This window comes from Strix uralensis, chromosome 8 (genome assembly GCF_047716275.1).
Source record: "Strix uralensis isolate ZFMK-TIS-50842 chromosome 8, bStrUra1, whole genome shotgun sequence".
In the NCBI taxonomy this organism is placed as follows: Eukaryota; Metazoa; Chordata; class Aves; order Strigiformes; family Strigidae; genus Strix; species Strix uralensis.
Window position 1 is genome coordinate 28,274,284 of NC_133979.1, and position 23,949 is coordinate 28,298,232.

Below are 23,949 nucleotides of genomic sequence, written 5' to 3' on the forward strand. Positions count from 1 at the left end.
TTTTTCTTTGTACAAGCAACACTCTTTCTAAAAGTCAGGTACTGCTGTCCAGCGATTCATATGCATAAAAGCCTTTCTGATAACACGACAGGAATATATAGGATATATAGGACCACAGTTCCCTTATTGCTTTTGGGAAACTGCAGTTCTTTAAATTGACTGCTGCAAGCTACAGTGACCCAGAGCAATCTGGTGTTGAGACATGTGACCTTGTAGGTACTGTTGTCTTGGGCGTTTTCTTGAACAAACAATTCTCCCCCTTCAGCACTGCAGCCCCAGGAAAATGCCACCAAACCAAGCCTTTGTCAGACCAGCTTCTCGCAGCTGCCTGCGGTGCTGTGCTGGCAGCGAGTGCGGTGTTGCCCTACTGACAGCCAGTCTTTTACCCACTGTTCTGCGCAGATGTGAGCTTGGCAGGCTTAGATAATGCCGGGATTATTATTCTTATTTTTTAAAGAAGTGTTCTGTCTGGATTAGTGTGTGCTGACGTTGCTGGAGCTGTACTGAGGAGGGATTGTCAGTAAAATGCTGATGTGGGAGAAACCGCTGGGGAGCCGTGCTCCTGACATGGCTGTGGTGAAGCAGGAGGGAGGCAGCTTGGTCTTTGGGACTTTGGACTCTGGAGCTGGCTCTGCCTTTCCGCTCCCTACTCTTTGCTCTTCACGGGCTTTCTGCTTATTTTAATTTGGAATATGTAAATTGTGAGGAAAGGTGTGGGGGTTTTTTTTTTTCTGTTTTCGTCAACCTTATTGCGAAATAGCTGCTGTGGGACAGATTCCAGCAGCTCTCCCTGTCTGATCTGAAGCCTTCTGTCTGGGCAAATTTGAAATTATTTGCTCTGACTTCAAATTTTCAGTAAAATCTTAACAAAACATTAGGGTAAAGGGAAGCATTGCTTCTGTATGGAAGCTTCTGTATGTGAGGGGCAATGCAGAGGCCTGGGGGAAGCTCACTTGCACTGCCTGTCTTTCCCAGAGACAGTGTTTCTGTGGCTGCTGAAGATGAGGATTCAGTCTGACAGGGTTTATCAGAGTTGGCTGTTGTTCTCCCTGTGCTGTCCTCCTGTGTGTGCTCAGAAAAGCTCTGCCATGTTCTTGTAGCCTCTGCACTGCAAGCCTGCGCTTGCCAGGGCTCCCACTTAAAACACTGGTACAATTGATCTCATCACTGATGAAATTCAGGAATACTTAATGAGTCCTGTGAGGCCTGGGGTGGGTGGCTGGGTTTGAATGCTGCTCTAAGGAGTTAACAACTCACTGTGCAGGAGGTAGCAAAACAGTAAGAAGGGATGACAAGGGATTAGCGTGTGCTCAACCAGCAGGGTCTGGCAGGCCACGTGTCAGTAGGCTGTTTCCTCAATAAATGGGTATGTGTCATGAAAAAAAATCACAGCTGTGGCACTGAATTTGCTGTGGTTTGTGGAACTGCAGGGAATTGCACACGGTGTGGGTGCTGGAGCATGGGGAGCTGTGAAGAGAGCCCAGAGAATCACAAGTGGAGGGGTTCAGAGCAGGGGGTGACTGGTGGGAAGGATTGAAGGTTGTGGGCTTGATTAGCACAGAGGAGCTTGGCAGAACATGGGAAGAAGGTGCTGGTTTTGATGCTTTTTTGAAGCTGCCAGTGGGGCACACGGGAATGGGGGGGAGGTTTCAGGGATGTGGCTTGGGTGTGTGGAGCAGATCTGTCATCAGCCTTCAGACAGTGGTTAGAGCCAGACAGGCTGCTGGGTTCATGGTACGGCAGGGCACTTCTGGCAGGTCAGGCAGAGAGCTGCCAGCCTATCACTCAGGTGAAGGGACACACAGGCAGCATGTTTCAGAGACAGCTAGAAAAGCCCAGTAGGGCATGTTTAAGCCCATGCTGCAAGGTCTGTAAGGGCTGACGGCTGAATAGAAGAAGCCAGTGCAAGACTTCAGCCATTTCTCTGCTCTTTTTTCAGAATTTGCAGGATGAACATCAGCAGCTGGCTCCAGGTGACCCGGCAGCAGGGGAGCATGTGCCCGATCTCTGTGTTGCAGAGCTGCAGGGTAAAATCCAGCAGTTTGAAGCTGCCAACAAGGTATTTTTTCATGAACAGCAAATTCAGTGCCTAGTGAGTTTGACGTAGTTAGTACTGGAGGGTGCCTCCTAGCCTGGCCAGAGACAGGCATCTGCACCTTCTTTCCAGTAAGAGTGTGTGCTGATGCATGATTCCTCAGTGGTGTTGTCTGCCAGACTGAGTTAAAAGCATTTGCTTTTTTCTGCAGCTGGGCTGTGTAAATTTTCCGTATTTATTTTTGGAAGAACTTCCCACTTGCCTGGTGAGGCTTCCAGGAGCTGGTGAAGGAGAGGTGCATGAGGCTACTTCCCCATCTCTTAGATTTCTGCGGGCTGAGCCTGATGCAGGAGAGAAGGGCACCTCCCTTTTGAGACAGCTGCCTTCTTTTTTCAAGCAGTAAGGGAGATCAGTGCAGAGGGGGTCCTGTTTTCATTTTGATTGAAAAGCTTTCTTGGGAAAGGAACATACATCTGAGTTGTCTTGAGACAGATCAAATTTAGCACGTGTTGCAAGGGGTGGGTGGATATTCTTAGTTATGCTCTTGAACTCTAAAGTAAATTATACCCACTTGGAAAATGGGTTAAATAGGAAAAACTGTTGGGATGGGATCTTTATTTAAATCTGGGGACAGGTGTAAGCTGTTGGAGTTGCCAGGACCATAAAGGTTGACAGTGAAATAGAGGCCCAAGGCCCAGTAAATGCAGTTGGATGTGTTTAAACAGGTTAAAGGGAGTGTCTCTTAGAGAAGAGACAACGTGACAGGTGTGTACAATGAGGAAATCATGTGGCAGCACCAGCTCCTTAAGAAATTGAGGCTTGAGTAAGTTCCAAGAAAGATGCATATCATCCAAGACTAAGAATGCCAACAGGCGGCACGTTTAGAAATGCTAACAGGCAGTTGCTTAAATGCAGAACCGAACATTATGAAATGAAAAGCAGGGAACTGTCCTAAAAGTGTTTGAGGTGGTAGTCTCTTTAGGGTGAAAATGTCAAAGGCAAGAGTTTCTCAGGCTGTAAACCAGCCCCAGAGACTAGTGAGACACTGCCCTTTGCTTTGCAGCCGTGCTGTTGGCATGGTGGCACTGGCTAGACTCTCTTGTGCTGAAGCCAGAACTTGAGACTACATAAGCCACTGCTCTGATCAAATGTAGAATTACCTAGACCAGCAGTTGCTGCAGGAGTGCCTGGGTGGTCGACGGAGATAGTAAGAGACAGCGCTGGAAGATTGTGAAGGGGCAGCTGCAATGCTCTAGAGGACCTCAGAAACAAAGGGGACAGTTTTTAGAATGTGTAGCTTCTCCATGTTGATTTTTTTTTTTTTCCCAGAACTCTTGAGAGGTTTTCAGGCTGAAGCAGCCCCTTTTCTCTTAAGAGAACAGAAACAAATGATAGAAACTGGGAAGGCTGCTGGGCAGTCCGAGTAAGACTCTCCTATAGTATGTGGGAGGCAGTATATGGGAACCCAAGCTTGGAACCTCTCCCCTGCACGTGGGGGCTGCATTGGAGGGACCAGAAGCACTGGAACAGTCCTGCGGAGGGACTGAAGGCTTTGTGTGTTTACTCAGTGGTCTCCACCCAGCTCAAACAGTGTTTACAGACTCTAGAGGGAGCCATGTTGGTCTTGATCTGGTGAACACCTGGGCTGTATGGATTTGAGTAAGGAGTGGGATTCCTAAGGGTGTTTATGTAGAGCATTAGGAATGATTAAAAAACCAACATATTTCTGTCTTCAGTTGTTACAGGAAAAGCTGAATGAATTGAATTTTGAATTAAAATCTGTCCAAGAAACATCGCAAAGGCAAGATTGTACAATCCAGAGTCTGAACGAGGTCCTGAAGAGCAAAGAGAGTAAGGTAATGGTTTTGGGTGGACAGGGTGGTGCTCACCGATAAAGGACAGTGTGCTAGTCCTGTGGGCGGTGACTGAAAAGGAATGTTTATCCATCTCTAGGCATCCTGGATCTCATTAAATTACTCTTGCGAAGCTCTTACTTTCATGCGGTGTTGACATGCATCGTAATCCATGCTGGAGGCCTGGGATGGGAGGGTTTGTGCTTGGTTTGCCAATGACTGAGCTTCTTGTCCTTTGACTCATAGACAGAAGAGCTGTACCATATCATTGAAGGGCAGAATGAGACAATGGGCAAGCTGCGGGACATGTTACACAGAAGCCACCTGGGACAGTTGCAGGTATGTCACTGGAAAGCCTCAAATACATCAGGTTCGTTCTGCAGGGATCCTGATTTTTAAATCCCTCTCATGAAGTGATTCTTTGAGTTTCTCTGCTTCCCACTCTTGTTAGATGTCAGAGAGCCCACTCTCATCCCAGGAGCAGCAAATGTCACTGCTAGATCTTCAGAATACGCTTTTCTGCACCAAGCTGGAGGTGCGGAAACTGAAAAGAGCTCAGCACCAGAAAGAGCATCAACTGACTGAAGCCAGGAGAGCAACCCAGCTCCTAGAGACCATGGTGCATGAGGAGGAGCAGCAGAAAGAGGCAGCCTTGAAACACAACCAGGTATGACGAGCACTTAGCCTGGAAGTCTCTGTTTTACATGACTTAAGAAACATTGATGTAGTCAGTACTCTGCTCATTCATCATTTCTGCCTACACCAGTCTGGGCACACTTGGCTAACCCCATGTGACATGTGGCAGGGAGAATTCTCCAGCCTCCTTAGCTTCATATCTGAGGATTTAGAATCAGCAAAGACACGTGATAGTGTATATGTTGTCACTTGTATGTCTTTGGTGCAAATGTCCCATCTCTTTTTGTGATGTTACAAAGTTAATGTCCACTGCTGCACAGGTTAGCTGTCATTGACTGTAAAACTCTGCCTGTGGCCAGAGCAAGGGGTTTAGATGGATGGATACCCTGGGAGATGAAATAAATTCAGACTTCATCACCATGGAAGTGTGTTTTGAGATGTGAAAGCTGTAGTATTGCAGAGCATTTCTGGCTCTCCGCACAGCCCTTGTTGCTCTTGGCTTCTTCAGATTGGCCTGCTGTTTACAGGTGTGTTGAGGACTGACTGCCAAGGTGTGTGCTTTTCCCTTGCAGGAGCTGCGTGCTGTGGTACAGCAGCTGCAGGCAGAGCTGCAGGACAAGGCTCAGCAGCTCCAGACGGTAGAGTGGGAGAAATGCCGTGAACTGCAGGCCCAGGAGCAGAAAGTTCACCGTTTGAGTCAGCATCTGGCTCGCAAGGAACAGCTTCTGCAGGTGCGATGCAGAAAGATTCAAGCTGATCATAACTAGCCAGGGCCCCTGCTCCTCCTTTAGGTATTCGGCCATGCAAAAGTCAGTCTGTAGTTTTCATTCATGCCCTTTGAAGAAGGGAAGGAAAGGGATGCTTCTGGGCTCCCAAGATGAGGAGAAGGCACAGGTGTCCAAGTACCTCAGCCCACAGCAATGCCTGGTGAGCCCTGGCAGACACTAGTCAACCAACCCCAGGTGCTGGGACTCTGCCATCCTTTTATGGGGGAGGTAGAGCAAGTGTAGGATAGAGGTAGTTAGCCCTGATTCTCCTGTGCTGCTCTCTGGGGTGTTTCTGGACTGACAGTTGTACTAGCAGCATGTGTGTGTGTGACCTCTAGGAATCAAGAGAGCTTCTGCAATGCCAGCAAAGCTCGGACAAGAGTCCTGCAGCCATGAATGCCATGTTGGAGAAACTGCAGCAGCGAGTCAGCGACAGGGATGATGCTCTGGAGGTGAGCGCAGTCTGCTGGGGATGTCTCAGTTTTCCCTGAGGCTCAGCCGTTGGGCTACCATCAGCGGTACAGCCCAGGCTGACCCCAGGGGTGACCGTGTCTTCTGCATGCTCTCCATGGCCCAGCCTTCCAGAGGAATCCTCTGAAAGGGAGAGCTGAGGTGTCCCCCCAGTGAGTGGTGGGCTGCAGAGCCCTACTGCCCCATTCTGAGTGATCACCCCTCTCACCCTAGCGAGCAGTGGATGAGAAGTTCTGTGCCCTGGAGAAGAAAGAGCAAGAGCTGCAACAGCTCCATCTCTCAATAAGGGAGCGTGGAAGTGACCTGGAGAGACTGCGCAATGTCCTGTCCAGCAACGAGGCCACCATTCATGTGAGTGCTTGTACCTGGGTGTGGTGTGGTGCTAGACAAACCTTCTTGTGAACGCTCTGGTTGTTGCTGGGGAGAGTGGCTGCAGGGTGTTGGCCTTCCTCTGGCCCTGTGTGCAGGGCAAGTTCCTGGGTCACTCATGTTTCTGGACTGGGTGTAGAGGTGAGTGTGGTGTCTGGAGAGGATGGGTGAATATATGTGACTCCACTGGCATGAGAGACTGGTATTTCCAGTTCTGTTTAATTCAGGATAAAGTCTCTGTCCCTGGTTGATCTGCTTCTGTTGTGGTCCTCAGAGCCTGGAGAGCCTCCTGAAAGCCAAAACCCTGGAACTAGAGCAGGTCTCAGCAACCTGCCAAAACCTCCAGTGGCTCAAGGAGGAGATCGAAGCCAAATCCTGCATCAGGCAGAAGGAGCAGGAGGGGATCATCCAGCAGCTGCAGACCTGCTTGCATGACAGGAACAAGGAAGTGGAGGTAAGGCCTCAACTTGGCTTCTGAGCCTTCAGCCAGTTTGTCTGCAGAGAGTGGTCCCAAACCAGAGCCCCCTGGCTGCCTGCCTCTGAGGAGGGCACTTGAACCTCTGCCCAGGGCTTTGGATGCTGACTGCTTTTGGCACCTGTAAATACCTGCACTTGCTGAGACACTGCTCTTGGCTACACCCAGGCTGAAGAGCTGTCCTTGAACAGCGTGCAGTTTGATGATAGCAATGTCTCTCCATCTCTCCCTTCCTCCCCCTTGTTCAGGAGCTTACAGCAACTCTGCTGTGCAAGTTGGGCCCAGGACAGAGTGAGATAGCAGAGGAGCTGTGCTTGCGTCTCCAGCACAAGGAGAAGATGCTGCAGGATCTCCTCAGTGACAGGAACCATCAGACCACGGAGCATGATGCTGAAATCCGGGAGCTGCTGCAGGCCGTGAGCACCAAGGAGCAGCAGAGCAGAGTGAGTTGTAGCAGTGCCGCAGTGGGGGGGCTGGGGTGGATGGCTCTGCCTTGCGTTAAGCAAGCAGAAGCTGCTCTCTGGCTGCTGTTGGTGTAGCCTGGTGGAGCTGCTGAGTGTTGAAGAACTGCATGAGATGCCATGAGCTGTTTCTAGGTTGGTCTCAACCTGTCATGTGTGAGCAGTTATGAAGCAACAGCTCTTCTAGCAGTGTTCAGGTGTCAGGTCCCTGTCATTAAGTGGGCTGGGCAGGGTTGTGTGTGTGGTGGGGAAGGAGGTGCAGATCCTCCTAGATATCTGTGCTCCTGGGCTCAGGGCAGCAGAGGGGCCATGGGAGGGTCGCTGCTTCCTGTGGGCGTTACCAGACCAGAAAGGACGACTCTGAGCTGTTTCTTGTGCAGCGCAGAAGCCTGAGGAAGCTCTGCTCATTGCCTCTTAATTTACATGTTGGTCAAACTGGTGCATGCTCCTGGGCATGTAAATGCCACTTAAAGAGCCACAGTTCCTACTCTGCCTACTCTTGCACACTGGATGCAGTTTAGCGTTACCCAAAATACTTTGCATCAAGTTTCCATTCATAAAAAGGGAGCTAAGAGGCCAAGGCGCTGCCTTCTGCTCAGTGTCTGTCCTCTGTCCATTCTCCCCTCTTAAGTGGGGTGAGAGAAACTGAGGAGCTTGTTCTCAGTAGAGAGGCTGAGCCTTCCTGTGGCTGTCTGACAAGTAGAGATGGGAGGGCTGCAGTGGAGTTGCTGTGAGTGGCCAGGAGCAGTAGCTCTCCGGCTGGTTTGCAGAGCTTCTGGTCTAAAGTGACAAATATTGAGATGGTTTCCCTTAGTCTCTAAGGAAGGTGAGGGACAGGGATCTTACCCCTGGTCACAGTCCTACCTTCCCCTATTTTTCCTGCTCAATCAGGTGGCTGCTGAGAAGATGGCACATGCTTTGGCTGAAAGGAGCTGCGAGTTACAACTCCTACGCCAGCATGTGTTGGGGAAGGAGCCTGTCGGGACCCAGTTGGCTGGTGCCAGGCTGTTGAAGCAGGACAAACAGCCCATACAAGTAAGAATCGTACACTGTGTTTGTCTGCCTGTGGCCTCGGGGCTCCAGAGAGAACTGATTGCCACAGAAGGAAATGGGAGAGAGTGGAGCACCACAGAGAATGATAGAAATGAAAGTGGGATTAGGGAAGAGACTTCCTATAGGAGGAAGAGAAGAAACTGAGGAGCAGAAATGCTGCCTGGATGTTCTGATGTTGATTCCACCAGCCTTTGTCACTCAGTATCTCCTCCTTTCTTTTGATCAAGCAGTATTTGGGTCCTTAGGGCACGTGAGAGTATGAAAAAAATTCACCTTCTGACCTTTCAACATTGACCCAGTCCTTCCTTGGGCTGGGCTGCCTCGCTGTATTGTAATCCCCTCCCTGACATTGTCACATTCTGGAGGGGACAGGAGAGCTAATTTTAGGTCCCACTAATTCCTGGCAGAGCCTGCTGGCTGTTTACTGTCTCTTCCACAATTGGAGTTGGTATTTTTAAAGCAGCTTTGCTAAAACCCCCTTTGAGGCTGAACACAGCTCCAAGGCTACATATGCCACACTCCTATTTGAGCAGCTGTTAGTGGTTTATTGGTGAGCTGACATGTGAACGTTTTTAAGCAGCTGTAAACAGGTTGCTTGTTTCTATTCCCAGGATCAAAGTGAGCTCTAGAGACTTCCAGGGATGTGTGTATGGGCCAAGCTTTGTGTTTTCCTTTTTGCATGGTCCCTCTGGGCCACATCTTTGGATGAAGATGTAGGCCTTTGTAGAGTCTCAGCTGAAAGATGGGCTTGCTGCAGTTGAGTGAAACCTGTCTAATCCTTACTATGAAGACACTCGCTGCCAGCAACCTCCCAGTGCCAAATAAAACAAGGCCAGCGCCCTGTTGCCCACACATACAGCTTCTAGGTTGGGTGCAATTCACCTGTCCCCACTGCCTGGCTAGATCCCCTTCTTTGGTTTCTCACATTTCAGATGTGTCAACAAAGCAGCCAACAGCTTTGCTGCAATCCTGGAGCTCTGGGGTAACTGCAAGTGCTAAGTTCCCCATAAAGATGCAAACCTGGACGCTTTTGTGTTTTCAGGAAATACTGCAAAGAGCTTGTGGAGCTACAGTCATTGCCGGACCCCCACAGGGGGACAGCAGCTGCAGGACAGAGGGAGGTGAGTGTGGTGACAGCTTCTTTTGAGGTCCCCAAACGTGACCAGGGCTTTTTGATGTGGGGGAAACGTGGTTACATGAAACTGTGAAGAGAGTAAAGAGCTTTGAGCAAGCGTGAGTATTTTCAAATAAAGCTGTGCCTCCCCTTTGGGTGATGGTTCAGGGATGTTTGGGGATGGGAATATGGGAAAGAGAGAGGCTTGTGTTGGGTTTGAGGTGAGGTGCTTCTGCTCAAGAGCTGATGCTGTCCAGTGAAGGGTTTTTGACTTCGTAGTTCAGGCTGGGCTGAGACAAGTGCAACTGGCTTGGGTTTTGCCTTGGGGCCAGGACACCTGAACTTTGCCGGGGTGGGACAGCAGGCCTGGGATGTTGCTGTTTCTTTGGGCTGCTGTTTAAGGATCAAACAGGGAAGAATTGTGTTTACTAAGAAGCAGTGTGATGGGGAGCACGAGCATTGTGGACTTACCTTGCTGAAGAGGAATTCCGTCTGATACTGAGGTCAGAGCTGATGCACGGTTTCCCTGCAGTAACCATGCTGTCTTTGCAGTTACAATGTCAGCAGCAGAACTTGAGAAGGATCTTGTTAATGCCAAAGAGGAGCTGGAGCTGATGGCAAAGAAGGAAAGGGAAAGCAGGGTGAGCTTGTGATGGAGCCTGTGCCCATCTCCCTTGCTTACGGGAGACCATTGGGCTGCCCCTCACTGGAAGTTTTGGACCCCCTATTGTGAGGGTACCCCCAGTGAGAGAAATGAGGCAGCAGCTTGCAGTGGGGTGTTGGCTTTCTGAAGTCTCTCATGGGCTTCTCTTCCCTCCCTAGCGGGAGCTCGCTGCTCTCCAGTCTGTTGTGGCCACGCAGGAGGAAGAGCTGCAGGTGCAGGCCTCCGATATAGAGTCCTTGACCAGGACCATCCAGATCAAAGAGGACCTCATCAAGGTGAGAGAACGTGCTCTACTGGGCCGGTTCCGCCTGGGAGGGCTGCAGAGGAGTTTCTTCTTTCCCCACATCCTCAGAGTAATGTGGCTGGCTGCCCGTGGATGGTATTGCTGCTGGTTTGCCTACAGCCCTCTGTGTTACTTTGACCAGAAAGCAAAGACCCCAACCCCCAGAGTATTATTATTTGGCTTTTTGCTTCTTGTGTACCAAACGCCCTTCTTAGAGTCCTTTAAACAGAGTGCATTGTGTCCCTTCTGAGTTCTTGCTCCAGGCTGTTGTCTGTGCCTAACACACTCTGCGTGCTTTGGCATTCCTTCCTTAGGAGACCTGGGTCTTTCCAAACACTGGAAACTTTTGGCAGTTGCGTTCCACGGAGGATTATGAAGGTCCAGCTGTCCTTGTTACTGATCCCTTCTTCATTGAGCTCTCCTGCTGTTGACTTTCAGGATCTGCAGATGCAGCTGGTAGATCCCGAAGAAATTCCAGCCGTGGAAAGGCTGACACAAGAAGTGCTGGTGCTTCGGGAGAAAGTGGCCTTAGCGGAGTCACGAGGACAGGAGGCTACTGGAAACAGAAGGCAGCAGGTAGTGTGCCCTGTGGGGCAAGCTTGGGTGTGTTCACATTTCTGCTGGTGCTCAGTTATGAGGCTGTTTTCAGCCTTTGGATGTGCTGAGATGTGCTTGTTCTTGGAAGCTGGCTGTGTACACTAGGGGAAATACAGAGGAGAGGATTGGCTCCCTTTAGCACTTATCTCAAGGGCAGAGTTTTTTGGGAGTCCAGGGGTAACACTGGTCAACTCAAACACTTGGGACACAAGAGAGGAAGGGGATGCCTCTGTTTCTCTGGGGCAGCCAGATACCTCCTTTGATTTCCGTCTCTTCTCTCCAACCAGTTGTTACTGATGCTGGAAGGGCTGGTGGCTGAAAGGAATCGGTTAAATGAGGCTCTCCAGGCAGAGAGGCAGCTCTACGGCAGCCTGGTAAAGTTTCACACACACCCAGACAGGTAAGCAAGGCTGAGGTGGAGCCGTGCTGGGGCAGGCCCTGAGGCAGTGATCGCTCTGCAAGTCTGAGAGCCCGTAGTGGGGAAGAGGGAGTCTAAGCAAAGGATCAGACACGTGGCTTTGGGAGTCCAGGTTTTAGGCAGCCTTCTTCCCATGAAGAGGTTCCAGTGGCCAGCTTTAAATGCTGCCAAAACTCCCCCCATTGCCACCTCTTATTCAGGCCCTGGGATTTCCATCTCTGTTCCCTGGCTCATCCCGTCCCAGCTCAGTTTCCCACCCACGCTTGGCCACCTTTCAGAGGCTGCTGTCAAATTCCCAACCAACTGTTGGGTTGATAAGGATCTGTCTAGGTTGTCCCAGGCGGTTGTCCCGCAACGCAGTACAGCCTGCATTCTCTGTCCTCTGCACTAATCCCTGCCCTTCACGGGGCTGCAGCCTCTGGGATATTTGAGCTACCTGATAGCAAGAGAGCACATAAGTGGAGTGCTTGGGTAAGTACTGAAGAACAGCTGTGACTAGGAGTCCCCTACCATGGGCTGGAGCTTTTTTGGGGGATGGCTGTGCGCTGGGGAGGTTTAGAGGTGAGGCGAGAGGTGGCCAAGCTGCCTGGGGAGCATGCGGGGCCTGTGCCTGGAGCAGGTGCCAGTCCTGGATGGAGGGGCCGAGTGGGAGTGCGCTTGCTGTGGCCTGTCTAACCCTCTTCCCTTTTGTGCGGCGTGTCTGCTTAGCGCTGCAAGAGACCACACTCTGCAGGTGGAGCTGGAGGGGGTTCACGAGCTCCGGGGACAACTGGAAGAAGCTCTTGGAAGAAGCTTGGAGCGTTTGAGCAGGCTGGAGACACAGGGCGCCATAGGAGGTGGGGAACAGGAGCGTGTGAGAGTCCTACCCCAGCATGCCTTCTGAGCACTGGCGCTCGCCCGCCTGCCACGGAAACGGTTCACTAACTGAGCGAGCCTGTCTCACTGACTCTGGGAGGGTTGCTTTGGTACTTAGCAATGGTACGATAGAACTTGTGCAGGGCTTTTTTGTTTGATTTTTGTGCTGCTTTGGAAACGGCGATCAGTGCAATCCACCTGTGTCTCGTGTATGTTCCTGTCTGACCCACCCTGGTGGCCACTGATGTATTTGCACATTCAAATCATTCCATTTTAGTTGATTTCCCTCTCTCCCTTCTCCACTCACCCCCATGGGCCGAATAAAGATTCCCTTTCTCTGAAGGAAACACCAGATGTTCTCTATCATCTCCCAAGTGCATGAGTGTGAATGTTTGTATTCCCTCACCGTTTTTCTTACCCAGTGACATCCCCCTCTTGGGTTGATGGTGGCTGGCCCAAAAGGAGAAGGTGTATATGGAAAAGTGGGTTCCAGAGCCAGAGAATTTGAGAAGGGCTGTAAGACCTGGTGACACTTGCCTGAAGCCCTTACACAAGTCTTTTGAGTGTAGCACCAACGATTCATTTTATGCTTAAAACAAATCCTACTCCAGTATTGATGATTTTACTGAGTCTTTTTTTTTTTTTTTCCCCCCTAATTGTAAGTTGTCTCAGCCTAGCTTGCGTGTGCCTTCAAGGGAGAGCTTCCTCCTCTTTTCTGACAGATGGTTTGGGGTGACCAAGACCTGTACCTGCTCCTGGGGTCTGGGCTAGGTCTGCTACCTCACTTGTATGCACACATCTCACAGGCTCCACACACCCCTTGGGCAATGAGCAGGGCCTTGTTTCTGCTTTGCTGGGGACAGTCCCACTTGGCACCACCATGTACCTTTTCTAGGGCATCTTTCACCACCTCTGCGAGTGCTGAGGCTGGTGTGACAGCTGAGAAACAATAACAGCAGCTTTCTGATGACCAGCGCTTCCCATGTGCAGGGCCTATGGATCAGCTGTCTCATACTCCGTCACTTCCCAAGGTGGCAGGAGCAAATTTTGTACCTCTGAGCATCTGTTTCTGCTTGCTGGGGAAGCTGAACCGGGAGCGGGCGGAGCAGAAGAGCTCGGTCTCGCTGGGCTGTGCCACCTGGACCTGTGACTGCTCTGCTGCACATCTTGTGACTGCTTCACGTGGCACCACCGACCCTATGCCTTGCACCCCTTCTTCTCTTCCCTGCTTCAGACCAGGGCGGGAGGCAGCACAGCTCTCCCTCCCTTCACACGCAGCAGGTCGGCACCGCGCCTCTGCGTCCGCACTTGGCTGCCTGGCGAGTTCAGCAGTTCTCATGTGTCCCTTCGGGCCACAACTCAGGGCTGCTGGGCAGCTCTGGTACTTGGTTAGCTTTTCATTTCTTGTGTTTCATCTCATTCCCTTCCTCTCCCTTCTCTGTGTAGCACCATCTTCTCTTCCTCCTTCTGCTTTTCACTCTGTAGGAGCCTTTGTGTCCCTGTCCTTACCTTCCCACCTCCCCTCCTCCATCCTGGCGCTGATGCCCCGCTGGCTCCCTGGTCCCGTGGAGCCCAGGGCCCAGCAGACTCATGGGCATGGCATGAGGGAAGTCTTGGCTGGTGCTCTGGCAGCTCCTGTCTCTTCGTGTGTGTTTTGCTGCAGATCTGCCCCTGGCCTCTGCTAGCATCGCTGCTGTAAGTGCCCCGTAGGGAAGCATTGTCCTAGACTGAGGTGTCCCAACTTTTCCGCTCCGTTCCTCAGGACCTCCTTTTATCCCTGGTATCCCTGGCTGTGCGCTTCTCTGCACCATCCCCTGCCTGAGAGCTCCCTCTCTCCAGCTGTGCAGTGCTTTGTGCTGTCTTGTAGCTCTTTGTGGAGGTCTCTTTCCTCTCTCAATTTGCCTGGGGACCTTGCTTCCTTTCCCTTGTTCCCAGCAGCGTGAAGACTGCCAGTGCAGCCAGTGCACCTGGGTGTCCTGTGCCTGTGGGCCACCTGCAATTTTCAAGCCATGCAGCTGATTCTCTTTACCTTCAGGCTAGGTGTGAAAGAGAGGAGTCTGTGAAAAACAGTGCTGGGGTTGCATCTCTTGTGTCCTTTGCTGGTAACATGCAGAGAGCTGAGCAGCCTCTGTCCCTTTGAATGTGCACCCTGGTGTGCTCCTGCTGTGATGGAGGATTCCAGCCCTACCTGCACCCTTCTCTGCTCTCCCAGCACCAGCTTCCTTCCCCCCTCTTTTTTTTTTCTCGTTGAGATTTTGCACTCCCTTTTTCTGCACCCAGTCCTGGAGCGCTGGGAGCTGTGCGGAGCTGTGAGTGACGGTGAGAAGAAGGGTACTGTGTTCTGGCACAGGAGATGGTTCTGCCAGGTCCCCAGAGCAGCTGTGCTGGCTGTGAGCCACCCTGCCCTGGCCTCAGCCACGGCGACCCAGCTTGCACGTGGCCGTCAGCCCCCAGCAAAGCCTGCAGCAAGGGTCTGCATCCCCTCGCCTTCAGCGCCCTGCAGGCACCGAGCTGTAGCCCTAGATGCTTTGTTACCTGGCAGGTGCTGTCCCTAGGGGCTCACTGGGCTGTGGCTATGTTCGATGCCACCCGTGGGACCTGCTTCCTCACTGGGCTGCTGCTGCCGCTTCCAGCTGCCTCTTAAGCGTTTTGCTCCTGGAATGGTGCTTCTCTGTGACGGCTGTCCTTGTTCCCTGGGCCACGGCTGCTTCAGTGAACAGGCTCCACCATGCAGGCTGATGTCTGCCCAGGCTCAGCAGTGAGGTGCCCCTGATTTTTGCAGCCTCCTGGCAGTTGCTTGTCACAAGTGGGTCTCCTGAGCGTGCCACCATTGTGTGCTGTGCAACCACCTGCCTGCTGCAAGGCGTGCTCCTGGCTGGTCCTCAGCTTTCCCTCCCAGGAGCCGTGTGCTTTCCTGCTGGCTTCTTCTTCACCAGTGATGTTTGGCTGCTCTCCTGCCCCATGTTCAGCCTTGCCTGGGAGCTCCAGACCCCATAGTGATGTGTTTGGCCATGGGCAAAGTAGCTGCATCTCCTGTGGAGCACAGGCAGCTGCAAAACCTGGCCCTGTGCAGCCCCGGCTTTGGGTCCTGTCCAAGCTCCCCTCTCCCTGGGCAAAAGAGAGATTGGGGGTACACCCGTGTCCCAGCCCAGGGGAAAGATAGTGTAAGAGCAGGCAGTGCTCTGCAGCTGCGTGGGGGAAGAGCTGCCCAGACAAGAGGTGCAAGCCCTCACCCAGGGCTCTGCACCAAGGGGCCAGGAGCAGAGCTGTGTGCAAGCAGAAACGCGTGTCCCTGGGTCAGCTGTGTGGGGCAGGGTGGGCCCAAGCCCCCCGTGCACTGTGGTGTGGGACATAAGTGTCCCCTTAGCTCTGCTGCAGCTCTGCAAGGCCAGCACAGGGCTTGCAAAGACCCCAGTGCCACATGTGACAGCCGGGCTTGGGCAACATGGGCAGGGTGGCTGTTAGTGCCCCCCTGAGCTGCTCCTGCTCAGGCAGGTGATTGCGTGGGGTGCACCCCCAAACTCCTGCCAGGTTGGGGCAGTGCCAGCGAGGATTCCTGACTCCAGTGCTGCTGCTGCTGCTGGCTGTGCCTTGTGAAGTGGCTGCATGGTGGGTGGTGTGTATGCACATGTGTTGGGGCAGCAAATGCGAGGTGCTGTGAAGACTGAGATGTGGATGGGGTGGGTGCCATCCCTGGGGCTGCGGGCCCCTGGGGCTGTCCTCTCCCTCGGTGCAGGGCCAGCACAGGGTGTTGGGTTGGAGCTCCAGCATGCAGAGATGGGGTGGCAGGGCACAGGGACAGTGGGGAGACCTCAGTCCTGCTGGGAGTGCCCCAGCACCAGGCATGTATGAGAGAAGGCACCCGCCCTGGGGCTGCCCACAGCAGCCACAGGCATCGCCAGGGAGGAGGGGACAGAGGCAGTGCCACCATTGCCACCACTTTGAGTGCCTTGTTGTGCTGTGCTGTCCCCTAGGTCAGGCCACAGGCACAGATGCTGATGATGCCAGTACCACCTTCACCAGCAGCATCAAGGAAGAAGCAGCCCATGGCGTGGCAACCCAGCACGTGAGTCAGGGCAGCACCACACCGGGAACAGGGGTGACAGAGCTGGGCACTGTGCCGCTGCCAGACCGTGTCCTAGCCCCTTCGGAAACATCCCTGTCACCCTCTGTCTTTGTTCCTCCAGAGCAGTCCCCGGACCCCTAAGGAAAGTGGGGGCACTGAAAGGACCCTGATGGGGAGCACGGCACCCGCCATGCTGGAGCGGGAGTTGCAGGCAGAAAAGGAGCTGCGGGAGCTGAAGGCACAGCTGGAGGAAGCTGGCTTCTCCTCTGTCTCCCAAATCAGGCAAGAGCCCTGGGATGCTAGAACCAGTGGCTAGCAGTGGCTGGAGGGGGTACCCTGCATCCCAGCCGCTGTCTGCCCTTCACGGTGCCTTGTGCCCCCAGGAAGGCGATGCTGAGCCTGTGCCTGGAGAATGCGGAGCTGAAGGAGCAGATGGGTGAAGCCACATCACTGCTGGAGAGTGGGGAGCAGGAGGAGGCTGGGCTGGGCACCCCCCTGGCCCCTGAGCCCCACAGGCTGCAGCGGAAGAGCCGCAGCGCCCTCAGGGATCACCCGACTGGTGGCAGCGGGGATGGCCAGGGGGTCCCGGCAGAGCGGGGAGCTGTGCCTGCCAAACGCCCAGCACTGGAGGCACGATCCCAGGATGATGTGCCCAAGAGACCTTGCCCTGGCACCACGGGTGGAGGGGACAGGAGCCATGTAAGTGCCCTGGGCATGAGGGACTAGGATGGGGAAGGAGATGGGGATGGAAGTGGGGAGCTCGCAGCCTGTCTCCCCTCTGGCAGGTGGAGGGCACGGTCCCTGGCGGGGGCTGGCCAGGACTGGGCGCGGAGCTGCGCTCCCAGGTGGCGCAGGGCCAAAGGCAGTGCCAGGAGCTGCAGGACAAGCTCGCCGCCTCGGAGGCCACGGTGCGGGCGCAAGCTGAGCAGCTGGAGAAGTACCACATCCTGCTTCGTGAGTTAAAAACCCGAGTGGGATGGGGTGGCGGGGGGGCAGTCTGTGCTGAGCCTGGTGTGCCCTGTGCAGTGTACTGCACGCGGGGCAGGGGCGGTGAATCCTGCCCGAGGGGGACCCTGAACTGGTGGGGCTGCCCAGCAGGTGAACCCCACGCCCAGCAGCTCAGCAAGCAAGTGCAGGTGGACTTCCAGGACCTGGGCTATGAGACGTGTGGGCGAAGCGAGACTGAGGCTGACCGGGACGAGACCACCAGCCCCGGTAAGGAGAGATGGGTCTCTGGGGATCCCTGTGCCTCACCCACCCGGTGTGGAGAAATGACACCGTGCCCTGTCCCCTCTGCAGAGTGCGAGGAGCCAGATGTATTCAGTGAGCCCAGCCTGGGCGAGGAGCCGGGGTCCCTGTGCCAGCCAGGGATGCCCAGGGCGGGCAAGGCTGCCCGGAAAGCTGTGGCTCCGGTGGACGTGGGAGCCCTGCACCAGCACATACAGGACCTCAAGACACAGCTACTCAATGCCAACAAGGTGATCCAGAGCCTGCAGCGCCGTGCCCGCTCCATCTCTGTCACCAGTGGCTACACCTCTGGCACCGAGCGGCCCCCACCGGGTCCCACGGCCCTGGCCTCCCCAGCCCACAGCCTCACTGACGAGGATGAGGGCTGGCAGTCGGATGGCCACAGCACCCTCTGCCCGCCCGCCCTGCGGGCACACTGCGACCTGCAGCACCTCGTGCACCGCGTCACCCTCCTCGAGGCACAGCTGCCTGCAACCAAGCCTGGAGGCATTTTGCCCAAGGAGCTGCAATCTGCCACTTGGCCGGGGTATGGCTATGGGGATCAGGATGAGACAGGGGGCTATGGGGGTCTCTAGGGGTTGCCCAAGGGTGGTGGCTCCCTGTTGGATGTGTTCCCTGCAGCCACGCTTCTGGGGCGTTTGCATGATGCGGCGAGCCCCAGAGGTTGGTTGGTGCCATCTCTCTCCATGGCACCCTGTCCCTGCTGTGCTCTCTGGGAGGTCTGGCAGCCCTGTGGACCCCCTGCTTCTGGATCTCTCCTAGGAAGTACGACTCGCTGATCCAGGCACAGGCTCGCGAGCTCTCCCACCTCCGGCAGATGCTGCGGGAGGGCCGTGGGGTGAGCCGCAGCCTGGCCCAGCACCTGCGCGATGCCCTGCGGTCCTTTGAGGACATTCTCCGTGGCACCGACATCGACTACTACCTGGGCCAGGGCTTCCGGGAGCAGCTGGCCCAGGGCAGGCAGCTGGCTGAGAGGCTCAGCAACAAGCTGGGCACCAGTAAGTACCTTTGGTGGAGAGCACTGGGGCTGGACACTGGGCATGATGGGCTAGGAAGGGATGCTCTGATGGGTTCTGTGAAGGGCTGGGGCTACCTTGTGCCCTGTGGGCTACCTGCTTCAAGCTGGGCTGTCCTGTCCTGCCCTGGCTCTGTTTGGGGATGGGCAGCCTGGGGCATGGAGACACTGACTGGCTCCTCTCTGGCTTGATTTTTCAGGAGATCGACAAGATGGGGAGGATAAAACCAGCCACGAACTCCTGGCACTGAGGTACCTATTTCCAGGGAGGGCTTGGGGGACCTGCTCTGTGCGGGCATCCTGGGGCTATCACTGCTCTTGGGGTGGGGGTCCAGGGTGCTGTTGGGATCTCTCTCCAGGTTCCCAGGGCTGCATCTGCTCTGGGTATGGGCACCCCATGGCTCCGGGCAGCCTTGCAGCATGGGTGGGATGCAGCAATGGGGTGTCATGCACAGCACAGCGAGGAAGGGCTGTGGGATGGGGGTCACCCTGCCCTGCCAGCCCTGGTGATGGGCCACCTCCACAGGCTCAGCCGGGAGCTCCAGGAGAAGGAGAAGGTGATTGAGAGCCTGGAGGCGAAGCTGCAGGAGCGTTGTGAGTCCCCGGGCAGCAGCCACCCACCCTCCGAATCATCCTGCTCTGCCACCAGCTCCTCCTTCGTGTCCGAGGGGCTGGAGCCCTGCTCGGACGGGGACGCAGCCAGCGAGTGCAGCCAGTACCATGAGGAGCCCGCCCGAATCGCAGGTACTGTGGGGTGCCCGGGGCCACAGCCGTGGGCTGGGGACATGCAGCCCCTCTGTAGCGTGCGGGTCCCTGCAGCAGTAGGTGCCCATCAGGCCTGAGCAGGGGCTGCCTGTGTGGCACTGTGCCCCAGTGCCAGCCAGGGGGGTGAGCACACAGCACCTGGGGCTGCAGGGGAGCGTCTCGGGGAGCTCTGCCACGGTACCACAGCCCTGCAAGGCTGGGATCTGACCCACCCTGCATGGGCCGTCCCAGCCTGCAGTGCCTCCAGGCAGGGGGACTGGGCTGCTCAGGGTATGCCAGGGCCCCCAGTGCCCCCGGCGAGGGGGACTCCCTGCCAGGCTGAGCCAGAGCAGCGCTAACATCTCTCTCCATCTCTCTCCCGTCTCTAGGCCTTCACTTTGACTCCTTGTCCAAACCTGTTAGTGCCCCCCTGCCTGTGCTGGCCCCCGGGCTGCCCCCCTTCCTGCCTGCTGAGCCCCCCCATCCCGCAGCCCCGCCTCTCCTGGGCTGCTGCGGGACCCCCGTCTGCTCCCTGGCCGAGGCGCAGCAGGAACTGCAGGTGCTCCGGAGGCAGCTGGGAGAAAGTGAGCGCGTGCCTCTGGCATGGAGTGGGTCCTGCCTGCCCTGTGTGCCGTGCCGTGCTGTGCCATGCTGTGCTGTGCCGTGCCATGCTGTGCCACATGGCCCCCCACCCCCTCTAACCTGCCTGTCCCGCCCTGGCCTTTCTCCTGCTTCCCGTGGCTACTGCTTTGTGGTTGGGTCCCATCACTCTGGCTGGGGAACAATGGGGACACATGGCTCTCACATAGAGAGGACCTGGTGGGTGGGATGGACACAGCCTGAGGCAGCACTAGCCCTTGGTGTGGGCACTTGCATGTCCTAGGGCCTCTGGGAAAGGGCTGCTTTGGTCAGTTGTTGTGTAGGAGCGAGGCTGAGACCCTCCAACTTGTGTCACATAATCAGCAAGCCCTGGGAGAGCCTCTGCTCCTCAGAGGAAAGGGGTTTGACCAGGGCAGGAGCTCAATGATGGGGGATCACCATGGGGGGACACTGGACTGTGCTGTTGGGCAGAGCAAGAAGGGGGCAAAAAGCACATGGTGGGGGTGTGTTGCCCCCATTCTTCCTCCTTGCTCCTCCTCCTCCTCACCACTTTGCCCTGTGTGTGCAGGTGTGACGCTGCCTGTAGCACCAGCAAAGTCCACAGCCCCACTGGGCCCCTTCGGAGAGGGCAGCAAAGCCCCGGCGTCGCTCTGCCGACACGGTGCGCTGCAGAGCCTGGCTGAGATCCCCGGGGCCACCGAGACCTGTGCCCTCTGGGACGTACCCCCTCCCGGCCAGCCGCTTTATGGGGCCCTGCCGTTGGGGTACCCCTCCAGCCAGAGGCTAACGGGTAAGGTCCATGTTGGGGAGCATGGGGGCATCCTGCCTGGGTGTGGGGGAGCAGGGAGGAGACCTGGCACTGGGATGGCTGCAGGACATGGCTCTGGTGTGAGGCAGGATAGTAGGGACGGCATGAGGCAGGTGGCACAGCCATCCCTGCCCTGAGCTGTCTCCTCGGCTGTGGCAGGGGCAGACCTGCTGGAGGAACACTTGGTGGAGATCCGGAGCCTGCGCCAGCGCCTCGAGGAGTCCATCTGCACCAACGACCGGCTCCGGGAGCAGCTCGAACGCCGCCTGGCCTCCACCAGCAAGGCCAGTGGTACGGTGCTGCACGGGGGCCAGGGCTGCCGGGGGGGGGGCCCAGGCTTTTCACACCCCATTGCATGGGGGGCGCTCGCCCCGTGCACAGCGAGGTGTTGGGGAGAGACACTCAGCACGGGTCCCGCTTTGCAGGACTGCCTGGAGATGTCTGCACCCAGACGCTGGAGCCGGGGCTGCAGCTGAGTGGGGAGAACCAGGCTCTGCGCGAGGACAACCGGACCCTGCGGCTCCAGTGTGACCACCTCTCCCAAGGTAGGGCTGGGCCACCAGGACCCCGGGTCTGAGCCCAGGAGGGCACTGGCTGAGCGGGTTGGCAGTGACACCTCCATGCTCTCTGTCCCCAGAGCTGGCGCGGGTGCAGGAGGCGCTCCTGGCTGCCTGCTCCCGGGCACGGGAGGCTGAAGCAGAGCTGGGCCAGAGGCGTGGGGAGCAGCGGAGGCTGGCGGAGGAGCTCACCAAGCACCAAGAGGGTGTCCAGCAGCTCCGGGAGGAGCGGCGCTCTCTGCAGGAGGACAACAACAGGTAAAGTTTAGGGCACTGAGGCCTTGGGGCCAGCAGGGCTGGGTGGCATGGCCAGCACTGGCCCCACGTGTCACCCCTCTGCAGGCTGCAGCACACAGTGACGCTCCTGCAGCAGCAGTGTGAGGAGCACCGCCTGCTCCTGCAGACCCTGCGCACGGAGCTGCACGTCTATGAGAGCCTTCCTGGCCCCTCTGCCGAGACCCGTGCAGGTACGGGACCCGTGCCCAGCCCCCCAAAACCCTCGCTGCCAGCCCCTCTGCCCAGCTCCTGGTCTGGTGGTGCCTGGCCCCTCTGCAACTCTTGGGTGGCCCCACACACCTCTCCTGTCCTGGTAGGGACATGGTGGCCCTGCTGGCAGGCAGCGAGGGAGGGCAGGCTCGCCACAGCCCCAGGCACAGTCACAGCCAGCCGCAAGGGGCTCAGACGCTTCTTGTTCCAGGCTGCTTCCCATCTCCTCCAGTGCGGGATGTTGGCACAAGTTCAGCAGCTCCCCTCTTCTCCCAGCTGCCCTCTGACACGTCGGTGGCCCGGCGGATGGATGGTGGGTACCAGAGCCTGCCCACACACGTGCCCCAGAGGCTGCTGAGCCCTGACAAACTCGTGGCAGCACCCTTGCTGAGCAAGGCTGGAGAGCCCAGGGCAGGGCCAAGCCCCCAGGATGGGATGGGGAGGGCCACGGCAGGAGGGGGCAGTGCTCGTCACCTAGCCCTGCTTGTCCCACAGAGCCACGTGGGGCAAACCCACTGGTGAGCAAGACCGAGGGACCGACGGGGGCCCATGTCGTCGGCCGCCTGGACACCTACCGGGCCCTGGAGCAGCACATCCTGGAGGGGAAGGCGCTGGCCCACGAGCTGATGTGTCTCACGCGCCCGGCCCTCGGGCTGCCCAACTGCCCACTCCCAGGAAAGGAGGTAACGTGTGGGCAGGACAGGGCTGGCGGCGGCGGGGGGCCAGACCCTCCGTGGCCCATGTGTAAAGTGGCTCCTGAGCCCGCTACCAGCCCTGAGGCTTGCAGGGCCGGCAAGTGGCAGGTAGTCCCCAGCCTGGGGGCTGTTGCTGGCACTGCCCTGCCATGTTGGGCTGGGCACGGCGAGTCCCTGGGTGCAGCGGGATGCGGGTGCCCCAGCAGCACCGGCTCCCGCACCCTTCTCCTGCAGGCCCTGGGGTGGGCGGGCGCCGGGCACCTCTGGGGCAGCGCCAGCACCCTGCACCACGTCCTGGAAGAGTGCACGTCTTTCCTCGCTGCCTTCTGGAGCACTGTGCTGCCTGTCGGCCCTGCCCAGCACCAGGGCAAGGTAAGCGCGGGGCTGGGGGCCAGCGGGGCTGGATGCTCGCTCGCCACTCATCGCGCTTGTCTCGTCCCAGGAGCAGGAGCTACAGGGTGAGATCGCGGCGCTGCGGGCCCAGCTGTCTGAGAGGGAGGATGCTCTGCGGAGCACGGCCGAGCGGCTGCGCGGCACAGCCCAGCTCAAGGACAGCATGGAGCAGTTCATCGTGAGCCAGCGTACGTGGCCCGGGTGGCCTCCTGCTGCGGGGTGGCATGGCCAAGCTGGCCTGGTCCCCGTGGGCCTGGGGTGGCTCCACGGCGCAGGGACCTCACTGACGCTGTCCCTCTCTCCCTCGCAGTGACCAGGACCCACAGCGTGCTGCGCAAGGCCAGGACGAACCTGGAGGTGAGTTTGCCCTGGCAGCCAGCACAGGATAGGGGTGGATGCCCCTGCCCTGCTGAGCCCTGATGACCTGGGGATGGGCACAGATGGCAGACGCCCCCGTGCTCCGCCAGCAGAGCGGTAGCTGACGGGGGTGCTGAGGGGCCAGCTGGGTGCAGCGTCTGTGTGGGGACACACAGGGACCTGTTTTCCTTGGTTGTCCCCAGCCTGTGTCCGTGTCCCCACACCACCACCTGCTCTCTCGCCAGGTGAAGGCCCAGCAGGCCCTGCCTGTCGCATGAGCCCCTGGCAGGGCAGGGAGCGATGCCCCCGGCCCCGGAACAGCCTGTGGGCTGCCGAGCCGTGCCACGCCGGAGAGCTGGAGCAGACCCTGTCCCTGCTACTGCCGAGGGCTGGGGTGAACAGGAGTCTGGGGGGCCCAGTGCTGCACAGTTAGTGGGTTTGGGCTTCCATGGTGGTTGTGTGCCCTCTGCCCACCTTCGCTTGGCATCACAGCAGCTGCTGGCTTGGGCTTTGCTTGCCCCGTGCTTCAGCGCTCACCCCCTTCCACCCACAGTGCTTAGAGTGGGGCGTCACAGCCCTCCACGCTGAGCACCTCTCGCCCCAGGACCTGGTCCCATTTGTAACCCTGCCACGTACCTGTCCCTGCTCGTGGATGTATGTATCTGTATATAGACAGAGGTATCGGAGCTGCGTTCCGGGGGCTCCCCAGGCATGACGGGGCCCTGGCGCAGGAGGAAGATGTAAGAAATGCCACGTTCTGTTGAGTGGCTGGAAAATCCCCAATAAAGGTTTCCTTTGGGTTGTGGTGTTTCTGGCACGCTTGTCTCTGCAGCCATGCTCCCCCCTCCCCAAGCCACCTGCAGCGTGGGGGGCCATAGGCACCACCTGGCCCCAAAGGGGTGGCTCTGACCCCCACCCCAGCACCCCAA

The 23,949-nt window shown here is 56.9% G+C and overlaps 1 protein-coding gene across 10 annotated transcripts in view; it reads left to right on the top strand.

Moving 5' to 3' along the window:
- PDE4DIP (phosphodiesterase 4D interacting protein) overlaps window positions 1-23,822 on the top strand; it is a 34,612-nt gene extending 10,790 nt beyond the window's left edge. For 4 of the 10 annotated variants that reach the window (XM_074876836.1, XM_074876834.1, XM_074876827.1 and 1 more), the window contains 36 exons: window positions 1,940-2,059; window positions 3,772-3,891; window positions 4,135-4,227; window positions 4,340-4,555; window positions 5,097-5,255; window positions 5,630-5,743; window positions 5,976-6,113; window positions 6,406-6,585; window positions 6,855-7,049; window positions 7,959-8,102; window positions 9,163-9,241; window positions 9,787-9,875; window positions 10,057-10,173; window positions 10,620-10,757; window positions 11,066-11,178; window positions 11,905-12,032; window positions 16,026-16,117; window positions 16,239-16,399; window positions 16,501-16,816; window positions 16,903-17,071; window positions 17,213-17,332; window positions 17,417-17,891; window positions 18,128-18,363; window positions 18,581-18,632; window positions 18,907-19,124; window positions 19,514-19,708; window positions 20,293-20,514; window positions 20,692-20,823; window positions 20,958-21,077; window positions 21,170-21,347; window positions 21,432-21,556; window positions 21,787-21,888; window positions 22,071-22,642; window positions 22,713-22,851; window positions 22,974-23,020; window positions 23,266-23,822. In XM_074876836.1, the coding sequence (XP_074732937.1) occupies window positions 1,940-2,059; window positions 3,772-3,891; window positions 4,135-4,227; window positions 4,340-4,555; window positions 5,097-5,255; window positions 5,630-5,743; window positions 5,976-6,113; window positions 6,406-6,585; window positions 6,855-7,049; window positions 7,959-8,102; window positions 9,163-9,241; window positions 9,787-9,875; window positions 10,057-10,173; window positions 10,620-10,757; window positions 11,066-11,178; window positions 11,905-12,032; window positions 16,026-16,117; window positions 16,239-16,399; window positions 16,501-16,816; window positions 16,903-17,071; window positions 17,213-17,332; window positions 17,417-17,891; window positions 18,128-18,363; window positions 18,581-18,632; window positions 18,907-19,124; window positions 19,514-19,708; window positions 20,293-20,514; window positions 20,692-20,823; window positions 20,958-21,077; window positions 21,170-21,347; window positions 21,432-21,556; window positions 21,787-21,888; window positions 22,071-22,642; window positions 22,713-22,851; window positions 22,974-23,020; window positions 23,266-23,298 (5,847 nt within the window). In that variant the 3' untranslated portion in view covers window positions 23,299-23,822. The remainder of the gene's footprint in view (window positions 1-1,939; window positions 2,060-3,771; window positions 3,892-4,134; window positions 4,228-4,339; window positions 4,556-5,096; window positions 5,256-5,629; window positions 5,744-5,975; window positions 6,114-6,405; window positions 6,586-6,854; window positions 7,050-7,958; window positions 8,103-9,162; window positions 9,242-9,786; window positions 9,876-10,056; window positions 10,174-10,619; window positions 10,758-11,065; window positions 11,179-11,904; window positions 12,033-16,025; window positions 16,118-16,238; window positions 16,400-16,500; window positions 16,817-16,902; window positions 17,072-17,212; window positions 17,333-17,416; window positions 17,892-18,127; window positions 18,364-18,580; window positions 18,633-18,906; window positions 19,125-19,513; window positions 19,709-20,292; window positions 20,515-20,691; window positions 20,824-20,957; window positions 21,078-21,169; window positions 21,348-21,431; window positions 21,557-21,786; window positions 21,889-22,070; window positions 22,643-22,712; window positions 22,852-22,973; window positions 23,021-23,265) is intronic. The other 6 variants (XM_074876832.1, XM_074876833.1, XM_074876837.1 and 3 more) reach the window with 6 other exon arrangements.
- Window positions 23,823-23,949: the final 127 nt, after the last annotated feature.